This window comes from Malaclemys terrapin, chromosome 2 (genome assembly GCF_027887155.1).
Source record: "Malaclemys terrapin pileata isolate rMalTer1 chromosome 2, rMalTer1.hap1, whole genome shotgun sequence".
NCBI classification, from domain to species: Eukaryota; Metazoa; Chordata; order Testudines; family Emydidae; genus Malaclemys; species Malaclemys terrapin.
In genome coordinates this window covers 42306803-42331229 of record NC_071506.1, presented here as the reverse complement: position 1 = coordinate 42331229, position 24427 = coordinate 42306803, and the positions used below count along the sequence as shown (strand labels likewise).

Sequence of the window (24427 nt, the reverse complement as noted above, 5' to 3'; positions counted from 1 at the left end):
AAAATCTGTATAGTAGAACATACTGCTATGCCCCCAGCAAAGAGTTGAAGCCAAAACACTTTCACTTTGTGCCAGCAGAGCAGCACAAAATGAATGGACTGAAGGATATGGGCCCCAAGATGAATTATGCATTGAATGCCTATCCCAGAGTTACCTCCCTTTACAGATTATTAAAACTGACAGACAAGAGCCAATCAGTATAAATGTCCAAGTTGACATTCTGCCCTTCACTCACCCTAGTCATTTCCCACTGGAATTGTTCTTATTCTTTCCTTTTATGCTGATCAACTGAACTTGCATATAGGCGCCTGTAATTATGGTACTACCACTGGCTACACGTGATGCATTAACACGTTTTTAGAAGCAACATGTCAGAGCTGAAACTCTGAATGAAGACAGTAATAAGGGAAGTTCTGGAACAAGCACAGTTATGGTAGCACAAATACAAGCATTACAACTATAAAACCGTAATAGATCAGGCATTAGTAGACTAATTGTGTCATCAGCCACAGAAGTGCATCAATAGCTCACTAATACATACATGGATTTCATATTGTCCAGAACAATAAGCCACAGTGTATGTATTAGTGAGCTAGTGATGCACTTTGAGACCCACCCACCTACCCACCCTCCTCACCTGGGCTTCTGATGGAAGGGGAATGTAAGTCAGGCGATCTGGGCTCTGACACTCAAGTGGGTGTTTCTGCACTGGAGATGTACCCCTAGTGACTTCACTGTTTGCACATAAAAGCTAGCAAGATTGGAACCCTAAAGATTCTTAACTGATAATAAACATTTTTAAAAGCCACTATTATAATAATAGAATATAAAATATAATAATATCGAGATATACCTATCTCAGAACTGGAAGGGATCCTGAGAGGTTATTGAGTCCAGTCCCCTGCCTTCACTAGCAGGACCAAGTACTGATTTTGCCCCAGATCCCTAGATGGCCCCCTCAAGGATTGAACTCACTACCCTGGGTTTAGCAGGCCAATACTCAAACCACTGAGCTATCCTCCCCCCTACTTAGCAGTATATTTTGCTTGTTATAGCAGAATTAGAATTGACCAAATAACTTAAGTTGACACAGAGGTTAGTCTTAAAACTGGTACAGTTTTGATAGACAAGTCTATTTACAAAGCAGACCAATCAAACAAAAAGTACTGTCCCAAAGCAGTAGTACTTACTGTGCCAGTGTGCCTTAAGCAGCTTTTCCTGGCCCTACAATGTTAAATGGCCAACCATTAAACAACTAGAGACTTCAAGACAACATTTTATTGTATTGTCAGCTTAGTTGAACAGTTATTACATCTTCTCAGTTACGGTATTTCATCTCAACTTTAACGTTTTAGAGTGAAACGGTTACAATTTTGTTCTCCAAAATAATTACCTTGTACAGGAAATTATGGACAAAATATTTAGCCAAGATCCTCAAAAAGGCATTTAGGCATCTAATTCCCATTAATTTAACTGAGTCTTAGTATTTAATAGCGCTACTTGGGCCACATCCTCAGTTGAATGCACAGCTCCATTGAATTCAGAGGAATGATGCTGATTTACACCAAGTGAGTATCTGGCCTTTTAATTTAATTTTGTATTTAAGTAGTGCTGCATTATAAAGAGATGCAAGATATAGTTCTGGAATGGCTTATACCAGCATCCCTAAGTTATACAAAGCCACCACAATAATTCAATATCTGAATTTGAGGAAAGGGGAAGGCGACAGATCCATCTACTCTTGAATGACACAATTCTAACTCAAATTTCACCATCTCCATTTTGCAACCATTTCTGTTACATTGCTGCTACTGACTGTAGGTTCTTACAAACTAGTCTATTCTGTTTTCATTGTATTATGTCCATCCCCATGGTATTAGGGTACTCTACAGTTGACAGATTTCTTCAGAGCCCAATTTTCAGAGGTGCTGGGTACCCACGGCTCCCATTGACTTCAGCCAGAGCTATGGTGCTCAGGATCTCCCAAAGAAACAGGCCCCTGATACCAAGAGCACAGAGTTTCAGTGTCAGCCCCATGCTTGTTAGACACTGGCTTAGGTCGCTTTACCAAAAAATCACCCATTTTCTTTAAAGTGTTGCAAACCAACCAACTACAGGTATGGGAGCTAGGCTGCCATTGAAGTCAGTGATAATTACTTGCACGTTGCTACACACAGAACCAAACTCACTATAAGATGATCCTTGTTCATTCTTATTAAAGAGGATGAACACTAGAAGCAGGCCAAATTTGTCCAGCCCTTCTGAACAAGGGCCCCAGAAATTACGTTAATATTTCTGGGAATTTGACCATATGGGAAAAACGTGTGGGGTCATAAAGGAAACATGTTTGCTATCCCAACAGTAGCTTTTGCTACCAGGCAAATACTGCATGATAGGTTTGAGTCTGTGGTCATTCTGCATGGTTACCTCCTTAGAATTCAGATCCTAGTGGAAGAATAAATTTCTGACTTTAACAAGAGAAAATAAATTGTTTATTGGTGGCCTTCCCAATTCGCAGGGTCCCAGAGCTTGGGCTGAGCCCAAACGTCTACACAGCAGTTGAATAGCCCCTTAGCCTGAGCCCCATGAGCCTGATTCTACTGGCACAGGCCAGCCGCGGGTTTTTAACTGCGATGTAGGCATATCCCTAGACTTCATGCGACCTGACCTTGGATAAATCACACGTGTTTCCCCTCTCGGGTTCCTAGTCTCTGCAATTGAGATAGTACTTCTCCCACCTCAAAGGGTGGTTGTGAGGACATCATCAATGTTTGTGAGGCACTTTAGATACTACAGGGGTGGGCACAAATACCTTTTATCATTTTTATTGCTCTCTTCTGGTTTAGAAATCCTGCTCTATGAGGAAAAGTTAAAAAACTGGGCATGGTTTGAGAAAAGATGACTGAGGGGAGACCTGATAACAGTCTTCAAATATCTTAAGCACTGTTATAAAGAGGAGAGGAAAGTGATAAAGAGGAGGCAAGGAGGGTGAGGACACTTTGTTCTCCATGTCCGCTGAAGGTAGGACAAGTAGTAATGGGCTTAATCTGCAGCAAGGAAAATTTAGGTTAAATACAAATATTAGAAATTTTTCCTAACTATAAGGATAGTTAAGCACTGGACTAGGTTTCCAAGAGAGATGTGAAATCCCCATCATTGGAGATTTTTAAGAAGATGTTAGACAAACTCCTTTCAGGGATGTTCTAGGTATTCTTGGTCCTGCTTCAGCTCAGGGAGCTAGACTGGATGACTTCTGGAGGTCCCTTGCACGCCTACATTTCTAGGAAGCACCTAGATAGACTATCCTATCGTATCAGTTGTGCGAGTAACTTCATCTGACTTCAACAGGAATGGAGTGTACAACTAATGGGATAATTAGGCCCCAGAAGTATTAATTACAATGCCAAAACCGGACAGCTGATTATTCACTCCCAGCTCAGCCACCATGTACACGAGTTTTAAAATCAGGCATAAAGCTATGATCAGCTTATCTTAAAATGTTGGAGAATTTGTGCTTGGTTCATTCACTTAAAACTGAAGCTTCTAATGAATTCTTCAGGCATTTGGGCTAAGCAAGTTGTAACCAGGTATTTTACTGTACTCCTTTGCACTCAGCAGTAATTCATGGCCTATATATTTACATCATATTGCCAATAGAAAAAAAAAACCTTACCTTGGACTACTCGGATTATGAAACGCCTCATCTCCACAGCTAGTCTCGTTTAGACTGTGACAGGTATTATGGACAGCATATACAGACATGCTGGGATGTTCAATTAGAAGGTTCTCCATAGGACTGGTTTCCACCTTGATAGTGGTTAATCCACCTGCAGTAAAACATGGGGGAGGGGTAATAAACCAGCTCTCCTCCATGGGACATGAGTCAAACTGGATGAAGCAAGACTCGCTGGCATCAGCCAAACACTCTAAGGAAGTCGGTAAACAAGAAAAGACTGGGGAGTGGTCAGCAGCTGATGTTTCACTGATGTCTGCTTCTTCTGTTGAAAAGTTAGTGCAAGTGTCTAGTGGAGGTTGTCCATTGTTCCAGTTGCCACAGTTGAGATTAAGTCACCACAGATAGATGAATGCAGGAGATGGAGATCAGCAAGTTCATTTGGAGCAAGTAGGGGATAAAACAAACAAAAAGGTCTATCATCAGCATGTACACAAGCATTTTACACACAAACAAATAAAAGGGAGGTGATCAGGAAACTCTTTCCCACGTCAGATAAAAAAAATCAGGAGTATTGCCAGAAAAGTGATACAATTGTGTAACAGAGATTGCTCAGTGTCAAATAAATATTATCTGTACGAGTAGTTCTATAACAAGTTCAGACCGTAGGTCTTATGAAACTGACATCAGTTTCCCTAGTCAGCTTACACAAGATGTTTTGTGGTTCATTGTTTTACACAAATCCAGGTTATTTACGCTTAGGCTAAAAATTCCTTTGGAGCTACTGGCTTCCTTATACAGAAGTGTGATAAATAACTGCCTGCTTCCTGCTGTAGAGGTTATATTTAACAGACATCTTACCTATAAAGTCAACCAGAATCCATTCATCATCTTCTTTTTCACTGAACTCTGGCTCTTGGCTGGACAAGTTATTGATCTCTCCCACAAACATATTATTCAGCCTCTGGAACATTACTAAGGCAAGAATGAGACTTTGGCTAGTAAGTCTTTGTATCCAAAAATTCAAGACACGGGCTCACACTTATACTAGCAAACTGGCAGAGATAGGAGAATAAAGTGCATAGATGCTTTATCAGCTTACGTATGGAACATGGAGAGTCATGGTTTGTAAACAGTTTATACAAAACCTGCAAAGAAGAAAAGAGTGGTCTTAATGCTAAAGCAATTAATCTATTTGTAAATAACAAATAAGAACTCAGATAGGGCCAATTCTTGACTGCAGGTTTTGGGCAATGACCTACATGAGTGTTTTTCACCTTTTTCCTGGGGACCCAGTTGAAGAAAAATTGTTGATGCCCGTGACCCAACAGAGCTGGAGATGAGGGTTTTGGGATGTGGGAGGGGCTCAGGGCTGGGGCAGAGGGTTTGGGTGTGAGGGCTGCAGGGGGAGGGGCTGGGAATGAGGGGTTCAGGGTGTGAGAGGGGGCTCTGGGCTGGGGTGCGAGGGGGGTCAGAACTCTGAGCTGGGGGTGCAGGCTCTGGGGTGGGGATGAGGGGTTTGGGGTACAGGAGGTAGCTCTGGGTTTGGGGGGACTCAGGGCTGGAGCAGGGGATTGGGGCACAGGCTTACCTCAGGCAGCTCCCAGTCAGCAGTACAGCCAGGGTGCAGAGGGAGGCTTCCCACCTGTCCTGACACCGCAGACCATGCTGCGCCATGGAAGCGGCCAGCACCAGGTCCGGCTCCTAGGCGGAGGCACGCAAGCAGCTCCATGCGGCTCTTGCCCACAAGTACCACCCCTCCCAGCTCCCACTGGCTGGGAACCGGCCAACGGGAGTGCGGAGCTGGTGCTCGGGGTGGGGGCACCACATGTAGCCATTTGGCCCCTCTGCCTAAAGGCCGGACCTGCAGCGCGGTGTCGGAACAGGTAGGCACTAGCCTGTCTTAGCTGGGCAGCACCACCGACGGGACTTCTGGTGCTGACCAGAGCTGTTAGGGTCCCTGGGTGCTGAGCAAGGCGACCCAGTGCCTAACATGCCACGAGCCAGTACTGGGTCGCGATCTGAACTTTGAAAAACACTGGCCTACATGACTCAAAGTATGTGCCATGAGGTGATATTACACTTCCATTGGCCCATAGCATCCCCTGCCAACACGCTGAACCACAGGAAGAGGCCTGATGGAGGAAAGGCCCAGCAAGGCTCACATCACAGGGTGCCTAAAGCCCTCCATCTGAATTCTGCCCCACATGCAAAGGTCTGCATAGCTCCTGGCCCCATCCCCACAGATCTGCAGGAATGGGAGAGAGGCAAGCACCACCTGTGCTCTAGAAATCCTGGGAGCTTCCGGCCAAAGTGGCAACATTACTTATGACCTCCCCACCTCCCCTGGGAACCTTTCCTCCTTCTAAGTAAGTGGGGGGGGGGGGGGAACTCTACAGAAGAAGTGATACAGTCTGAAGCTGTATTACATAAGTAGTCCATGTTGTGGGGGTGGGGGGAGGATTGTAACCCTATGCACATGCCCCAGTCCTGCAAGGAGCCCTCTGCAGGTCCCATTGATGTAGAATGTAGGTAGCTGACCCTCTCTGTATTGAGCAGAGAAGGCATACACAGAAAGTACCACCATCCTTGTGCAGTTCAGGGGTTCTGCTTGAACATTAAACACATTACAGAAGAAAACATAATCAGGTTCACAGGTGCACATGGTTATTAAATGGGATCCTTTTCGTAGTGATTAGTTAAATACTACTGTGTTCTGTGAGGTTCTACTTAATTAATGCAAATGCTGGCTGCACCACCACAATTTGAGAATAAAGTTGCTTCCTTACATTTCATGATAAGCAACATTAATTTCCCAACAGAAGACACTTCCCTAAATGTATATTTAAGAGACTATCAGTTTCAGCCTGGACTCATGTTTTTTTAGCTTCAACCACAAAATAAATAAATAAATATTTAACAACAACAATAATAATAATAAAAAAAAAAAGTCCAAGTTCCTGGGATCACCACAACTGCACATGAGATCACCTGTTGTAGTCGCTATATTTGAACCATTAACAGAGTTCAAATGATGGTGTCAAAATGCTATACTTTAACAGTAATATTCAGGTATTTAAACTACAGTCATTTATTTTAAGCACCTCTAGCTATATTTCCACCTATTAAGTTAATTATTAGAATGTGTGTGTAAACACAATGTATCACTTATACATCTCTCCTCTCTTCCTGGAACTAGCCTATGTTTATGACAGACAAGGTAAATTAGAGACATTTACATAAAAAGGTATGAATTTCTATATTCAGATAATTTTATCTTGCACTCTCACAAGCTATACTAGAGAAGACATTCAAAATAACTCTTCAAAGCACAGCAAAACAAAGTATATAAATTTAATTTAAGGGAGATTATGTTTACAGAACATGAACTCCAAGTTTCTGTGTCAATGTAGTGTAACTTTTGAACCAAAGATGCCTTTGCATTGGATACCAGAAAGAGAGACTTTTGCTGGTTACTTCTGTTTATCATTGGAGTGTCTCTCCTGTTTGTTAAGCCACCTAGGAACTGGTTTACATTCTGACATTGGGATCCAATACTATTGGTGCTTCTCAATTTGTTGTACTTCTGCAGCACATGGGATGTCAGACAGAGGCTGAAAAATAAGAGTATTAATCAAGAACCATTGTAACCCTAGATAATTAAAAAGTGTCAATGGTTCCTATAAATATAGCTGGGGGCAGCATAAACTGGGGTTGGTGCTATTTGGTTTGCTATGCAGCTCTAAGTGTGTTTACTGGGTAGGCTAAGCAGTATAATAGTGATTATAGTTGACTGAGAGTTGTGTGTGAAAGGACAGCAAAATAAGGTCTAGCCAATTCTTGTATGCAAGAACTTGGTTCCTAAACTTTTATCCCCATGCTAAAACCACTAACAGTGTCTTGCTCAGCGGTCTCTTGGCAACCACCAGGAGGCTCCAAAAAAGCAAGTTTTAATCAAAACTGAAAGAGGTACAGGTAACATTAGCTGTTACTGCTCAAGAAAGATCTTGGAATCATAGTGGCTAGTTCTCTGGAAACATCTACTTCATGTGCAGTAGCAGTCAAAAAAAACTAACAGAATGTTAGGAACCATTAGGAAAGGGATAGATATATATACACACACCATACCACTAAACAAATGGTACTCCCACACCTTGAATTCTGGTCACCCCATCTCAAAAAAGACATATTAGAATTGGAAAAGGTACAGAGAAGAGCAACAAAAATGACTAGGGTATAGAACAGTTTCCATACAAGGAGGGATTAAAGACTGGGACTGTTCATCTTGGAAAAAGAGAGGACTAAGGGGGGATATGACAGAGGTCTACAAAATCATGAACGGCGTGAAGAAAGTAAGTATTTATCTGGTCACATAACATAAGAACCAGAGGTCACCCAAGGAAATTAATAGGAAGCAGATTTAAAAACCAAACAAAAGGAAGGACTTCTTCACACAACGCACAGTCAAGCTGTAGAACCTGTTGCCAGAGGATGTTGTGAAGGCCAAAAGTATAACTTGGTTCAAAAAAGAATTAGGTAAGTTCACGGAGGATAGGTTCATCAATGGGCCAGGATGGCCAGGGATGCAACCCTATGCTCTGTCCCTAAGACTCTAATTTCCAGAAGCAAGGACTGGATGACAAGGGATGGATCTCTTGATAATTGCCCTGTTCTGTTCATTCCTTCTGAAGCATCTGGCACTGGCCACTGTCCGAAGAGAGCCAACTGGGCTAGATGAACCATACTAGGTCAGACCTTTCTTATGTTCTTACTATGGCAAAGTGTTTCTCCATCCACCATAACAGCTTTCAGTGCATTGACTTGAACAAAGTGACCACCATTTTGTAAACTTAATTTTCTACCATACAGTATAGTTACTGCTTAGGTATTTTATCTGCAGTCAGGTTCACTGTATTGTGCTTCTTACAAGTAGAGATATCTACACAGAAGAATGTCTACAAGGTAAGGTTGTCAGCCCAAATATTTACTGACCACAACACTGGTCCCACTGTAAAATTCCTATTAAATCCATTGTAGTTCTAGAGAATGCAATAGCTTAACATGTATTGGGCTGAAAATATTACAAATGAAAAAACTGAAACTTCACCAGGAGTCAGTAAAAGTGATGCATGTTTTCTAGCTCCACCTTAATTTATGTACTGTTTTCAGTTTGTTGGTCAAATTTTACTTTTTAAACTTTCAGCCAAGGAAATACTAGGTGTGAGGAAGTTTATAAAAATTATTGTTATTTTGAGAGGGGAAGAACAGGAGAGAAATAAAATGGATTCTTAAAGGAAAGCTTAAAATAAAACACCATTTTCATGGCAGGTCAACGATTAGGCCTAGCAGACTTTATAATGTTCTTTGATGCATAAGGCAACAAGTGTGATTCTGAATAACTCAAACTTACTGTAGGTGGCATAATAGCCTCTCTGAAACAGTTATCCAGTTTCCAAGATGTGTTTGGCATTCTGAATATTGGGGGAATATTAAAAAGGAAGTTCCGCTGAACTGCTTTCAGAGGTAGATGATACAAAGGTATATATGTAAAATGATCAACTGATCACTCTACTTCAAAATATTTGCAGTTTATAAGACACCTAGCTTTTTGAGAAGCTATTGCAAGTGTGGTTTCTGGAAGTCTCCAGGTTCTCTCAAAGAAATCAAGAGAACTTATCCATTCAGTGCCAATACTGTTATTAGAAAGGTCCAGTTGGAGTCATTGCTGTTCCTTACAAGATCAATGACAGTGAATAGACTTACAGGAAGTGTCTAAGAAACCACAGAACTGCTTTTTGCTGAAAATATGTAGGTTCTCAAAAAAGACACCTCATCCCTCACACAAAGATTTAATAAAAACGAGAGGGGTAGACAAAATATCAAGTACTGGATTGTAGCTCTGATTATGTGGCCACAGAGGAGTAAGGCCTACTACCCCTTACTCACTTGCATGGCTGTGTTAGCCATGCCCAGATCAGATCTTCAAAGGTAGCTGTGTGGGGAGCAGGCACTGCACACCTGACACTTACATGCATAGGTCACCTGTGAACAACTGGGTAGTAAAGGGGGAGACAAAGCAATGGTTCTGCCCAATATGCACTGGCCAGCAGAGCTGACAGGCTGCAGTCTGTACCACAAAAAGGGAAGAAACTTACTACACTTCACCTTCCAAGCAAGAGGGGAGCCCAGAGAAGAGTGCCGCCTTAGAGGGGGAAGCTCACATGAAGCCTGTTCCTCTAGGCTGAGGCTAACAGTCCACCCCTAAGTGAGATGAACGTTTCCAGGTACATTTGCACAAGTAAGCATTATGCTTTAATGGTTAATTGGCTTCCACAACCTCTACCTCACTCAAACATCATAATGGAGGGGTGCCAGCTGTTACTGACAGAGGATTGTGATTTCAGGTGGAAAGTCCCCAGCAGGTGCAGATTAATTCTCCAGACAAAGAGCTTGCTTTGGGACAAACAACAACAAAGAGGAAGGTGGGACCGGGCTGCTTCTGAGGGGCGTTTTTGTCCAGGTCTCCGGCCAGCGGGGTCAGGCACTTTCCCTAAGGACTCAGCCCTGGGTTTAGATGACCTGACCTGGCAATCCGTTGCCCTCTCGCCTGTGGCTGAGTCACATCCTCTGGTTTGTTTTGATCGCTCGGAGCCCCCCTCTTCTAGGGCGGTGCCTGCAGGATGGCTGGGTTTGTCACACCTGACTAGCGCGCAAGCAAACACTGCCTTGAAAGCAGGGGCGGGGGGAAGGTCCCTCCGCAACCAAGCAAATAGGCTCCGCACTGGTAGGAGGCGGCAACCCGACACCCCTCCAGCCCCTGGGCGGACCGGCCGCCCCGAACTCCTCCTCCCGGCGAGTGAGGGAGGGAGAAAAGAGACAAAAGGGTCAAACTAGCAACGCAACTACTTCGGCGTCTGCGAAGAGGAAGTTCAGGGAACAAACAAACAAGCGGATCGGTGCCTGCCCCCAGCAAGTCTGGGGCTCCCACCTCTTCTGGGCAGAACTCAGCCCCGCTGCGCGGTTCCACCTGAGCCCCAAGTCCACCGTACGCGGAATCTCCCCGCGAGGGAGCGGAGGCGTGCGGGCAATCCGCGCAGAGAGCGGGGCAGCGCGTACCAGGAGCTGGGCGGAGGCGGGCGCTCCTCCGCACTCGGGCTGGGGAGTCCACAACGCAGCTCGCTGTCCGAGACATTTAGGGACACCCACTGCTCCCTACGACGAGTGGCAAAGTACAGGGGCAGTGCGCATCCCCTCACCCCCCAGAGGCAAAAGGACCCCCACTGTTACACTGCTTAGGGGCAGCGTGTGCTCACAGTCACTCCATAGGGAAAGACCCTCCCATAAAAACGACATAAGCCTCTATTTTCAAAGGTGCCGAGCACCTGCGAGTTCCCCTAGGCTTCAAGGGAGTTTGCGGGTGCTCAGCGCCTTGAGCAGTCAGGCCACTGTCCCGATCGCCTGTAACCACGGAGAAAGAGATCTCTTCTGTTTCATAAAGTTTCTATCGAGCTAGTCTCCTGTCCAGGACCTAGGGCTACTTTAGGAGTCTTGTGGGGGGAGGGGGAGAAATACAGACCAGCCCCACACATAACGGCGACACAGACCGCTCTGCTCCCTCCCGGACATAGGCAGAACCAGGGGTACGGGACTGGAGCGTCTTCCCCACGCCCAGTAACAAAACCGTAACACCCCCGCCGCCAGCCTACCCTGTAGAGGACACAGTCTGGGCATAGGGAACCTGAGGTGGCTGCTGTGTCCGGCGGGGTCCGACTCGCACTATCAAGCTGCCAGGGCCACTTCCAGACTGGATACAAATCTCCACTACTCACCTTCCAGAGACAGGAGGAGGCGGACGGCAGCAATGACTAGTGAGGTAGATGAGGGGGGGGCAGCGATGGACCCCGAGCTCTGCAGAACCGGTCCTGGGTCTTGTTTCCGCAGCCGCCTCCGTCCGACTCGGTTCCTTGCGAACCTTTTGTTGTTATAGAATCCAGCGAACAGCTGATCGGCCCCGGCCGCCCCAGGCCCCGCCCGGCTCCCCGGGGCCGGGCTAGGGTTCAGACCCCACCAATGTGAGCAGAGCGGGGCTCGGGGCCGCGCCGGGACAGGCTGTCACTAACGCACGTGATCCGGCCCAGAGCCACAGAGAAAGTCTGCAGCTAGGAACAAGCCCAGGCAACAAAAGGAGAGGGAGAGAAAGAGAGAAGGGGGGAGCGGAAGGGAGGGAGAGAGAGACTGCAAAAAGAAGAGATAAGGGAAGAAGAGGGGACGAGAGAAAGAGAGATTGAGCGAACAGATGCAGGGATAAGAGGGGGAAAAGGGGAGAGAAAAGATTTGAAAGAAGTGAGGAAGCACTCAGATTCCATGGTGATGGACCCAGAGTAAGAGCCTAAAAAGAGAGCGAGGGAAGGGGAATAAAATGGAGCTAATAAAGAGTCAGACAGATAAGAAGAACAGGATTACTTGTGGCACCTTAGAGACTAACAAATGTATTAGAGCATAAGCTTTCGTGGACTACAGCCCACTTCTTCGGATGAAGTGGGCTGTAGTCCACGAAAGCTTATGCTCTAATACATTTGTTAGTCTCTAAGGTGCCACAAGTAATCCTGTTCTTCTTTTTGCGGATACAGACTAACACGGCTGCTACTCTGAAACCAGACAGATAAGGGGACACAGCATCAAGTTGCAAGTTGGTATATATGTACAGACACTACTGTATGCATAGATACATTATTTAGGCTGAACCTAACTCCCTAGAGTTTGCTTCATGCATAGACACATCAACTCTAACTTCACCACAATCAAACTGATCTGCCTGAACTTTCATTTGCAAGCTCTTTGCTTAGAATGGAGCATTTCTAGAATTTGGGACAAATTGGACAAGGCATATAGGAGATATAATTGGACAGGAGTTTATGTGCATTTCAGGTGTGAGATAGTTTCCTGAGTTGTGGGTTCTGATTTTTTTATTTGTTGGGGTTTTTTTTAAATTTTTTTTTGGCTTGTCCTATTTCCAAAATGACTTGGCCTAGAAAGTGCTACATTGTTTTGGCGGGAGATGTGATGCTTTTGACAAGTTTTGGGAGTGGTGGAATTGCTTACTTATTAACAATGGTTTCCATATACTTTAAAAAGTCTGCTTGGACCACTGCAGAATTAAGCATCAGCGGGGTAGCCGTGTTAGTCTGTATCCACAAAAACAATGAGGAATCTGGTGGCATTTTAAGACTAACAGATTTATTTGGGCATATCTTTCTTGGGTAAAAAACCCACTTCTTCACATGCATAGAGTGAAAATTACAGGTGCAGGCATAAATATACTCACATATGAAGAGAAGGGAGTTACCTTACAAGTGGAGAACCAGTGTTAACAAGGCCAATTCAGTCAGGGTGGATGTGGTCCACTCCCAATAACTGATGAGGAGGGAATACCGACAGAGGAAAAATTGCTTTTGTAGTGAGCCAGCCACTTCCAGTCCCTATTCAAGCCCAAACTGATGGTGTTAACTTTGCGAATGAATTGTAGCTCAGCAGTTTCTCTTTGAAGTCTGTTTTTGAAGTTTTTTTGCTGAAGAATGGCTACTTTTAAATCTGTTATTGACTGTCCAGGAAGATTGAATTGTTCTCCTACTGGCTTTTGTATGTTACCATTCCAGATGTCTGATTTGTGTCCATGTATTCTTTTACGTAGAGACTATCCGGTTTGGCCAATGTACATAGCAGAGGGGCATTGCTGGCACATGATGGCATATATCACATTAGTGGATGTGCAGGTGAATGAGTCTTTGATGGTGTGGCTGGTGTGGTTGGGTCCTATGATGGTGTCGCTAGGGTAGATATGGGGACAGAGAAGGCAACAAGGTTTGTTATAGGGATTGGTTCCTGAGTTAGTGTTTCCGTGGTGTGGTGGGTAGTTCCTGGTGAGTATTTGCTTCAGGGTGGTGGGGCCATCTGTAAGCAATGGCCCCACCAAGGCTTGTGAGAGTGTGGATCATTCTCCAGGATAGGTTGTAGATCGTTGATGATGCGCTGGGGGCTGTACGCGATGGCCAGTGGAGTTCTGTTATTTTCCTGGTTGGGCCTGTGCTGTAGTAGGTGACTTCTGGGTACCTGTCACTGCATATTTGTAGCTATACAATCATAACTGATTGTTGTAAGAAACAACAGTGGGGAAGAGAGGAATAGGTGGGCCCAGTCTGAAAGGAATATGAGAGGAAGCCACATAAGAACAGGGGAATCCAGAGTCTGGTTATAGGTAGCTCAGATGCAGATGACACAAAGACTGGGGGATTGGAAAATAATGAAGAGGAGAGAGAGATACAGAAAAATCTAGATTGCTTGCACCCAGCTTACCAAACAATGTGTATTTTAATATATCCAAATGTAAAGTCATACATCCAGGTATGTTGGGGGGCCCATGCCACCGCACGGTTTGTTTCATGGTAAATCCACTCCTGACCACTACCCTTTAAAGGAGACAGACCACTGTTACAGAGCATCACTTCCACCAAGCAGCTCACATACCACAGTTTGAGAGCCCCTGGACTAGATAATCACAATAGTCCCTTCTGGTTTACAATATGTGAATCTATGCAATCAAGTCACCTGAGCTATATGGGTGTAAATGATAGGACAATCAGGCCTTTATTCTGAGGAGCAGGAGAGAGGAAGCCACATGTGTAGGAAATTTTCTAGAAAGAAGCAGAGTCCATCTGTGGCAGCTTGCAGGGACTCCTCATTAACCAATTTTAAGACGTTCTATAAAACCTAAGGAAATTCTCAGGAAAAAAACAATAAGGGTAGTTAAAATTGAGCAGAGGAACTGACTATTTTTTGAAAATACCCTAAAGTAATGTTACTGTAAAAAATACAAACCTACACTGTGGAAAACCTGGTCACCCAAAATTAAGGTTCAGCTAAAAAACCCCAAACACCTACACATTATAAAGTATGGAAATACACAGTTAAGATTATGCATATAATCTTAACTCTACCCCACACCAATGCCTCACTCTCATATTCCATCTTCCTTCCTAAGTCATCCTTCTCTTCTTATCTATTTTGTAAGTCATAGTGTATATTTAGCAAAGACTTTTCATGAAGTTTTTTGTCTTCATTTTCATAAGGGCTTTAAGAAGTCTACAACCTACAGCTACAGACATCTCATGCTTGGAAAAAGCCATTATACTTATACAGTTTGTGCATGGACTATAGTAAATGTGTACATCGTGTATTACCAATACTCAATATAATTCTTTGTCAGTTGACTAATCTGCTCTTTCCATGTAGATCTTACAGTATAAGGATCTGGGTCAAAGATATTTGTCACTGTAGTTACTAACTCTGAACCTGATTTTCCTCTCATTTACACTAGTGTAAACTGAAAGTAATTCCATAGATGTTAATGAAGTTACAACTGTGTAAACCCAGTTTAAATTAAAGGGGAATCAGAACCTCTGTTTCTGTTGTCATTTTTACAATTGGTGACAAGAAGTTTGAGAAAAGTGGGAAATGCTGTCCCTTGGTGTATTGCTTTTGAGTCAGGAAGTGGTAAAGTGTTCTTTCTGTGGACTGTGCAGTGCTTTGAAGAATGCAGGCATACTGGCAGTTAGTGATGTAAATAAAAAGGTGCAGTTTGGTTTAAGTTACACTGTAGTGTGTAACCACAATGGCCTCACTTCTGCCGAGAGCTCATTGTAGAATCAGGGCCTAAAAGCATTTCAACAATAAGGAATTCAACTAAGAGATGTTCTTAATTTGGGGGGCAGGGGCTAACTGGAAGGAGGCAATGGTGAACAATCCAGGCCATCTTTGTCAACTTTTGAAAAAGCAGAACTGAGCACACCCAGACAGAGACATTCCTGTCACAGCACCATCTACCTTAGTCTGGCTTCTGTCTAGCTGCTACCTCAGTTTCCTCTCACTCACGCTGAATCTCCTCATCTTCCCAGGAAGGACTCACTGGCTCTCTGAAGTCTCTCTCTGGCCAGTTTTATTCCTCCAAACATAAAATTTAGGCAAAATATCCCAAACCAAACAAAAGTTCCTCTACTCATTCTGTCTTTTCCCCACCCCTTGCCTCTCTCAGTTCTGAAAGGAGAATGCACTATTCCCTTCAGGGCCTGCTGCAGAAGCCATGTTCTTCCTGCAGCTCCTCTCAACCCTTTACAGGCTCTGACCCCTTCTTAGGTGGGTCTGATAACCAAACAGGGCTGGCTGGCTGGCCCCAGACCCCTTGTTACAGTTCCATTCAGGTTCTCAACCAGGGGTATGTATACCCATGGGGTTATGCAAAGGTCTTCCAGAAAGTACATCAACTCATTTAGATATTTGCCTAGTCTTACAACAGGTTACATAAAAAGCACTAGCAAAGTCAGTAGAAACTAACATTTCATACAAACAATGAATTTATACTATTCTATATACTATATCAGCAGTTCTCAAACTGTGGGCAAGTTCATTTTAATAGGGTTGCCAGGGCCAGTGTTAGACTTGCTGGGGCCCAGAGCAGAAAGCTGAAGCCTGAGCCTGACTTTTTAAGAGAGGTGAAACTTGGGGTAGGCAAGACAAATCAGACTCCTGAAAAGGGTACAGTAGTCTGGAAAGATTGAGAACCACTGCATTAAGGTGTTAGCTACTCACGTAATAATGGTGGCATTTTCAAGGCACGCACAAATAATTGAGTGTAGTTAATTAAATATGCACTTGTTACTTCAAAGAACCTCCAAGGTCAGCTGACTTGTAAGATGCACAAGCCAAGAACAGTTGAGGACCAAAGAACTTCAAGCCCTGGAATCCCAGAAGATCTGTAAACTGGGCGAGTCAACAACCCCCAGACTTTTTTCTTATTTTTTACTTTAAAAACAAATAAATTAAAAGCAAAAAACTCCAAAGAACCAAAACGCATTTATGCAATGTTGCATTGTGAGATAAATAATTAAACAGAAAGGAAAATCTAAAAGTTAAACTTATGCTACAAGGGTTAGAGTGGCACAGTCGCAGCTACACCACTGTAGCAGACATCTACTACGGTGACAGAAGTGGTTTTTCCATCGCTGTAGTAAATCCACCTGCTCAAGAGGTGGTAGCTAGGTGAACAGAAGAATTCTCCATCAACCTAGCTACTATGTCCATGGGGACAAAGGGGCCGAAGTCACCCTAACTATAACACACAGGGCATGAAAGTTTTCACAGCCGTGAGCAACGTCTCTAGGTTGACCTAAGTTTTAGGTGTGGACCAGGCCTAAGTTCCAGGAAAGTTGGCACAGCCACACTGCACATATGGTTTATATTTAATAAACACTAATTAACATATTACAACATTAATAGTCTGTGTTAGGCTCCAATCCTGCAATAAGTTCTGTGTAGGCAGACTTCTGCATGCATGCGAAGACTCATTGAAGTTAATGGGGAGGTGCCATGTGGGCCTGGGACATTCCCACATATAGCACATTGCAAGATCAAGGCCTTAGCTTGTAAATTCATTGAGACAAGGGCTGTTTTTGTTTGTATCTTGTATTGTGCTGAGTTTTATTAAAATTGGCTTTTAATAAAAACAATAATAAAGAGATACAAGATTTGCAACATAAATGAATTACTGTTGTTTAAGGCCAGGGTAACTTTTGATATTTCTTGATTCTGCGTGCTTGTTCCTATAACCTTAATATTGCATCAACACTTTTTGTATGCATTTTTTCCCCTTTATGGGAGCACACAAAACTTACATGTAAAAGAAAAGCTTAGAGAAACTATCACATAATAATGGCTGAAAAATGTGTTCTTGCAGCTGGGAATGGGCTTGACGGAGTCTGTCCAATATGTGTAACTTGACTGACAGAATTTGCATAGCATTTATGGTTTGCAATGTGCCTGTGTAAACTCTGACTGTCTGGGTATTTTAGGACACACATTTCTCTAGGCTGCACTACCCCTTCCAGAATTATGAGATCAATTTTAAAAAAAATGGCCATATGAAGGTGTGAGTGGGTGGTCCACTCACCGCTCAGTGGCGCCTCCCATATCTCATCTGGGGAATTAGCTCTGCCACCTGGTCTGATGCCCCTTCCTGCAGTTACTCAGTCCATCATTCCCTTCAGTTACTCCATGGCCTCTCCTGCACCAGGAGTGGTAGCAATGTCCTCTTCATAGCTCAGTCCTCCAGCTAAGTCACATTAAAGTTCTCCCCCCTTCCACGGTATCACAAGGCCTTTGAGGCAAACTGTCCCAAGCAGTCCGCTCCCCACTCCCTGGTCTCTGCTACTTCTCTGGCGGCTGATGGGGGAACCCAGGCTTGCTCTCTACACCCGTTTCCAGTCCAGGGACCCTCAACCCAGCAGCTCTGGACTTTTACTCCCCCAACCCTTATTGAGCCCTACTCTCTCCTTGCAGCTTCCTCCTCTTTCCCCTTGTATCAGGCAGTGCAACTGCAAGTTTCCTTTTCAACTTACTCTTTATAGAGCCTGTCCAGTTCCTCCCCCCAGCTGGACTTCATCTGCAGTTAGACTCTAGCACGCCATAGGTTTTCTCCAGGTGCAGCCTAAGGGTAATTGGCCTAACTTACCCCATCAGGCCTTGTGTGTGGTGGACACCCCATCACAAAAGGGTAATTTGACAAGGTGGAAAATAACCTAAGAGCTATAAACTCAGTTATTTTAATATATTACATTAACTTGCAGCTCACTACCGGAAGTTTTTAAAGAAACTTAAAAAACAAGACTCAGCTCTGCATATAGGAAAAACAAATTAAAATACCTTTGCACTTCCAAAACACTGGTTGTGAGATGGGTAAGGGAAGGAAAGTGGTTGGTAAACAGCACATGTATTTAGATCACCGCTATTAAAGAGAGGTGAGACACAAATTAAACACAAAGAGTAAGTCCCCCTAAGGGCTTGTCTGTAGAGGAAAATTACAGTCTGCTAGAACGTGTTAATTAAGACAATGTTAACCACTCAGTATAGTGAAATATTATCATGTTTAGTATTGTATGCTGGATCACATAGGGTTAGCTATGACCAGCCAACTCATTGTTAAACATGATAGTTCTTGTCTGCATTGAGTGCCATATTATGTTAAGTCATGTAATATAATTAACTAAGATGCATTTTAACATGATGAAATTTTCAAGTGTAGACAAGCCCTAAGAAGGTTTATATTGTTGTGTTTGAAAGCTGGCTCCAGGAAGAATTAAGGAGGGCAAGTAATATATTGGCGGTCCCCAGCAAGATACTTCTTGGGGTAGAGATCTCCCATTTCCTGAGCTGCTCCCCTTAGTTTCTCTTTCTACTCCTCTCATCTCCCTTATCTTGCCTTTTACTTCCTGTTTCCATCATCAGGAAAGGATGAAGACAGTGGATTTTCCTCACTCCTTTCCCCAAACCACACAATCCTTGGCAGGAAGGAGACAGGCCTGAGAGCGAGGTCTTGTCCCAAAATGGGCCAGCTGACCACAAGTTGCTCTCGCCAATCAATGCTCTATTGACCCAAGTCAGCAAGGTCCTTAAGCATGTGCAGAGTCCCATTGAAGTAAATGGGACTATTAATAAGTTTAAGGTAAAGCATGTGCTTAGATATCTTGCTGACTTGAAGTCTATGGGCTTGAATCTGCACTCATTGAAGTCAATAGCAAAATTCCCATTGACTTCAGTGGTGCAGGATTAGGCCTTAAATCCCTGACCCAAAGCTCACTGAAGTCAGTGGGACTTTTTCCATTGACTTTAGTAGGCATTAGCAGTTGTCCATTGGCCTGGAGGTGGGCAAGAGGAGTCCCACATGAATAGAGATTACAGGCTGCCCTATCAAAGTTAGCATCTGATCTGGACATTTGAACCAGAGAATAATGAGGGGTAAGTGTATGTATTGAGCTCCATGTTGCTGCTCTACATCTCTCTGATATGAGGATGCTACCCAAACAGGCTGCAGAGACCTCTTGAGCCCCACTGAGATGAGCCTTAACATGTCCATGGAGATGTTTCTTGGACAAAATTAACAAGTCTTAATGCAGTTGAGAGCCACTTGGACAGGCTCTTAAAGGACATGGGTTGCCCCTTAATCCTTTCCGCAAATGTCTGTGGAAGGAAAAGAAACTTCAGTCCCATGTTCGTTGTGGTTGTCCTGCAAATTGAGGTCCCTTATAAGTTGAAGAGATTCCTTTGGTCTTGGGTTTCATGGGCCACAAAAGCTGGCCCTGGATCTGACTCCCCCTTATAAAGATTTAAATTTGTGACCTGTGTTGGAGAATTTCTTCTCATGTTATTAAGGAGGAAAAAAGACTCAGAAGAAATCACTGAAGCAAAAAAACAGGCGTATCTCCCCAAATTGTGTATAGTTGTGTGATTATGAATTAGGGTTAGTGGTGGAAATAAGCAGACCATCCACTAGAACTTCCTGTGTACCTAGAGACAGATTAATGGTATGGCCATGGCTATAAAACACGATGTGCACATCTAGGGTGCTATATAGATGTAATAAAAATAATAATAGTCTGGGGCTCTGACATCCCATATTTTCAAAACTTTATATTTATTGATTTTCAAGAACTGAAACATTAATGCCAGGCATGACATACTGTACATGTAACACCAGCACTTACTATGAAGAATATATGACTAGCCATGGTGCACAGAAACAGTGACCTTTCTACAACCAGATCTGCAAATTACTATGAATGCATTGAGTTTCTAATAAAGAGCGCCCATATGTAGTGTCTTTTGGAGAGGCCCCACTACTCAGACATTCTTCTTAAATGGTAGGTGAGAACACAGATATATCTACATATTAGAAATACTGAGTAATAGTGGAAAGAATAGTTCTAAATAGAATGTATGCAGATACAAAATGTGAAGCAGTTCCACCTAACTTTTGGAAAATAGAATGTTCCTCCATACAAAAAACCAAATCAAAACAAAATCAAATGTTATGGACAAATATGTATAAGATTACTTTAAGTAGTTAGCCAGCCAAGTTTATAAAACAAAACAATGATTCATCAGCAGAGAGAAACTGGCATAGCTACATGGTAATGTCCTGGGAAGTACTCCTAGGTCCTCCATTCAATGCATCTTCTCCCATGGGTTAGCCAGTGGTTTAAGCTCAGTGGAATACTGGCCAAAGCCAGTAAATGGTTCAATAAAAGATTCCATTAAAGACTAAAGACTAGTGTCCTGAACCTACAAATCCTTAATATCCAGTGCTTCACTCAGTACCAGGATTATTTATGGTAGGAAGTACTTTGCTGGATAGTATGTGTTTGCAGGATCAGGCCTTAATGTTGTAAGTCCTGATTCAAAGCCCCCAGAAATAAATTGAAAGACTCCCATTGATTTCAATGGGACTTGGATCGGGCCAAAGTACACATATAGGTGGAGGTTTAAGTTTATAATCCTGTTGCACTTAAATATTTTTTAAAAATAAAAAAGTAACAGCTATTCAAATGATTTCAAATCTCTATTACTATTTAGAAAAAACCCTCTGTATATTCAGAATACTAAGAGCCTGCAAAGTGCAAAGCCTAAGAAATGACTATAGTTGCATAGTTCAGGTACTTCTTTTGCAAATGGAATATTGTTCATCTTAGATTCAAGCATCAAACTCAACAAATATTGTCCATTCCATTTCTGCTCACCGTTTTTGGACTTCGGCAAGAGCAAAAGTCTCTGCAACTTTGATTTCAAAAAGCTAAAACTGGCCACCCCTTTCCTAGGTATAAGGCAATAGCTTATGTCCAAGTTTTTCAAATAAGTTTTTGGGCTGAGGCAATGCCTTTCTATCTTTTTAGTAAAACAGATGTTAAAGTCAGGAGATATATTTTAGAGTTCTGGAACATTAATTCACCAGATATTCTGGCAGTTTCTGGAACCAAATTATGAAATGACAGTGAACCACATATAATCAAAACAGTACATACCACAGAAAAGAGCTGAGTCTTGCAATTCTACTAGCAGAAATCATTGGATTAGAGTTCTCCAAACCAGTCAGCTGTTACAATTCACTCAACCATTTAAACAAAACAAAAAACAAACAAAATAGAGGATTCAGTTGCCTCTGGAACACCTGCACTGTTAAAGTGTCTGAACCAAGATGTATTTTCGGTTTCATCCATTTCAGAAATCAGTCTTTTGTTCTCCCTCACTGCACAGAAGTATATTTCAAAACTAAAAAAACCCCACAAAACTTTCAAGCCTTCTTTTCACATCATAAGGGAGCAAAAATGGGCACAATATTTTTAACTTTTGTAGGAAACTTATCATCATCCATGGTCAGACTTGGAAAAAATGAATAGTAGTATTCATCCATGTTTCACGCACAACCGAAATTCTGTCCCCTTTTCTATGATGTCAGAAAAAGAAGTCCTTCATTGCAGATTGTTCATATTATAAAAATATGCACAACTCTCATTTTTCTTGAGTGCTTTGATTGATGACATTTTAATTGTCATAATAAGTCTGATAGGTAGTACTGTCTAGGTTTTAAAATGTAATTTCAGGCAGGAGGGTTAGGCAGAGGTGCAGGGGCCTGATTGTGTGTCAACATAGCAGTAATTCCCCCCCACCCTCAGGTATTCATTAAAACATTCTCCATTGAAATTGTTTGTCTTCCTTTCACATTTGTTTCTTATGCTGGATTTTTTTCCAGTACAATTTCCCTGTCCTCCTGCCTCAACCTGTCTTATGTCTCAGCATTCCATCTTCTCTCCATGTGGCCAGCGTTCATATTCATAACTCCATGTATGACCAGGAAATAGCTCTTTCTTGCTAATCTTCTTTCTGAAGCTGAAGTTTGAGAGCCTTTCTATTATTGTGACTCTAGTCTGCCTAATTCTAGTAACATGTCCTTATCATCCAAGGTGGAAAGAGGCCTGAAACCACTGGAATTTGAAACTGAACAAGTGTTACTTTTATTATGTTCCTAAGTATTTCAAGGGATGGATGCGTTAATAACTATAGCATTTCTTGTTTCTAATTTCAGTGTCTATTCTAGGCCTATGGGCATCCCAGAGTAGGTGTGAGCGCAGATGTACTACATACACAATGGTGGAAAGGCACTCCAGGCTCAGCCCCAGTAAAAGGACCTCTTTTCCTCCCTTTGCAGGTAATCTTTAAGGATGCAACCTCCTGATTCCATCCTTTGTTTTCATGTAATTAATGTTTTAATCATTGTCTATTTGTTTACACTTCTTTGAGAGGATGAGGAGGGTCCCTATGCCTGAGAGAGCAAGCATAGTTAACTGTGTTTTTAATAATCTGTAACTGAGAGATGCTGATGAGGCAGTGATGAGTTGCAGCAAAGCCTCTTTTTAAAATGTCAAATTGAAACAAACCTTTGCAGTGTGGTTAGCCATGGTTATATATATATATATTTTTTTTTTAAAAAGCCCTTTTGAATGGTATTGTGATAAACATCAGTCTAAGTAAGACCAAAGCCAGTAGCACTCTTCATTGCACAGCTGCTGATTCTACAAACACACAAAACTACATCTTTGTGGCATTTTAAATCTTACCTATTCACCAGTTGTTTCCTGTTAGCTCACCCTGAGTGACATTCTTCCTAAAATACTAATAATTAACAAGCTCTAATTTGTCTCATTAATAGAATATTGAACTTTAAGAAAGTAGCATAACTGGCTCCAAACCAAGCTAAAGGGCATTAGATTTTTTTTTTAAATGTGCTTGGATTTCAAATGTAGGACTCTATCCAGTATCAAGTCACCTCAATCTTTCCAAGGTTTCAAGTTTCCTGGGTTGCAAAATCATGTGCCCCAATTCTGAGCTGCACCCCTTTAAGCTATTTATGTCTCTCATGAATTCTGTACCAAGGTTTTAGTGAAAGTTAGAACAGCCCCCGTATATGAAGAGTGCCAAACATTGCTGGGAGAGGATCAAGTCACTTAGTCTGCTACAGTAGAGCTTGGGAATAATTATCATGGTGGGGCAGAAGAGACCTGTCCTTTCAATGATTAATTGCACTTTGTTCTGGGAGAGAAAACACTAACCCCAGCCCTTTTGCAAACTTGGGAGCATATATTTCTTTGCCTTCTTCAAGAGCAAGACCATCTGTGAGGAACGAGATAGAATCCTCTTGACTCTGAGGAAAGGGAAACAAAGTCTTCTGTGACTCGATCAGAGGTAGAAGATGATAAAGATGACTAGTTAGCAGTTGGGATGAGGAGTGCTTATTCCTAGAAAAATATATATTGTAGTTTTCCGGAGCCTTAACAAAACAAAGTACAAAACTTAAGGCCTGGTCCAAAGCCATTGAACTCAGTGGAAAGAATTCCAATGACTTCAACAGGCTTTGGATCAGAACTTAAATTGGAACCTGTGCACCCTTATTGTTAGTGTTGGACTGGCCATTAACTCAAATGACACATTAACGTGACTCCCAGCCAGGAATAGCTGGTTCTGTAATCAAATTCTCCCTTCTGCAGTGAACTGAAAGATATGTGCTGCCATTACTGTTGCTGTAAGAGTTTGAACTGATAGCCAATGAGGGTAGAAGTGCTTTGATTCCAGGAAGTTAATATTGGAAAGCTAATCAATAAGGCAAGCAATTTATTCTGGTAAATTTTCATGCAGCCTCAGATACCATAATACTAACAAAGCCAATCAATGTGTTATGGTGTCCCTGGCTGGTATGTTCAGAACTGATTTTTTTTAAACCACATGTAAAAGTTTATCTTGGATTTCAAGTATTTATTGACAAATTTCCTCTTCTGCTCAGGTCATGCACATCAGATGCCAGCACTTTGTGCCAACTGG

At 42.7% G+C, this 24427-nt stretch overlaps 1 protein-coding gene across 5 annotated transcripts in view; it reads right to left on the bottom strand.

Moving 5' to 3' along the window:
* TP53INP1 (tumor protein p53 inducible nuclear protein 1) overlaps window positions 1-24427 on the bottom strand; it is a 67283-nt gene that overhangs the window by 5167 nt on the left and 37689 nt on the right. The window contains exons 1-3 of one of the 5 annotated variants that reach the window (XM_054017127.1): window positions 11503-11756; window positions 4535-4648; window positions 3674-4022 (exon numbers count right to left, since the gene is read on the bottom strand). In XM_054017127.1, coding sequence (XP_053873102.1) covers window positions 3674-4022; window positions 4535-4646 — 461 coding nt within the window. In that variant the 5' untranslated portion in view covers window positions 4647-4648; window positions 11503-11756. Of the gene's footprint in view, window positions 1-1190; window positions 1225-3673; window positions 4023-4534; window positions 4822-11502; window positions 11757-24427 lie in introns of those variants that run through there. The other 4 variants (XM_054017125.1, XM_054017129.1, XM_054017126.1 and 1 more) reach the window with 4 other exon arrangements.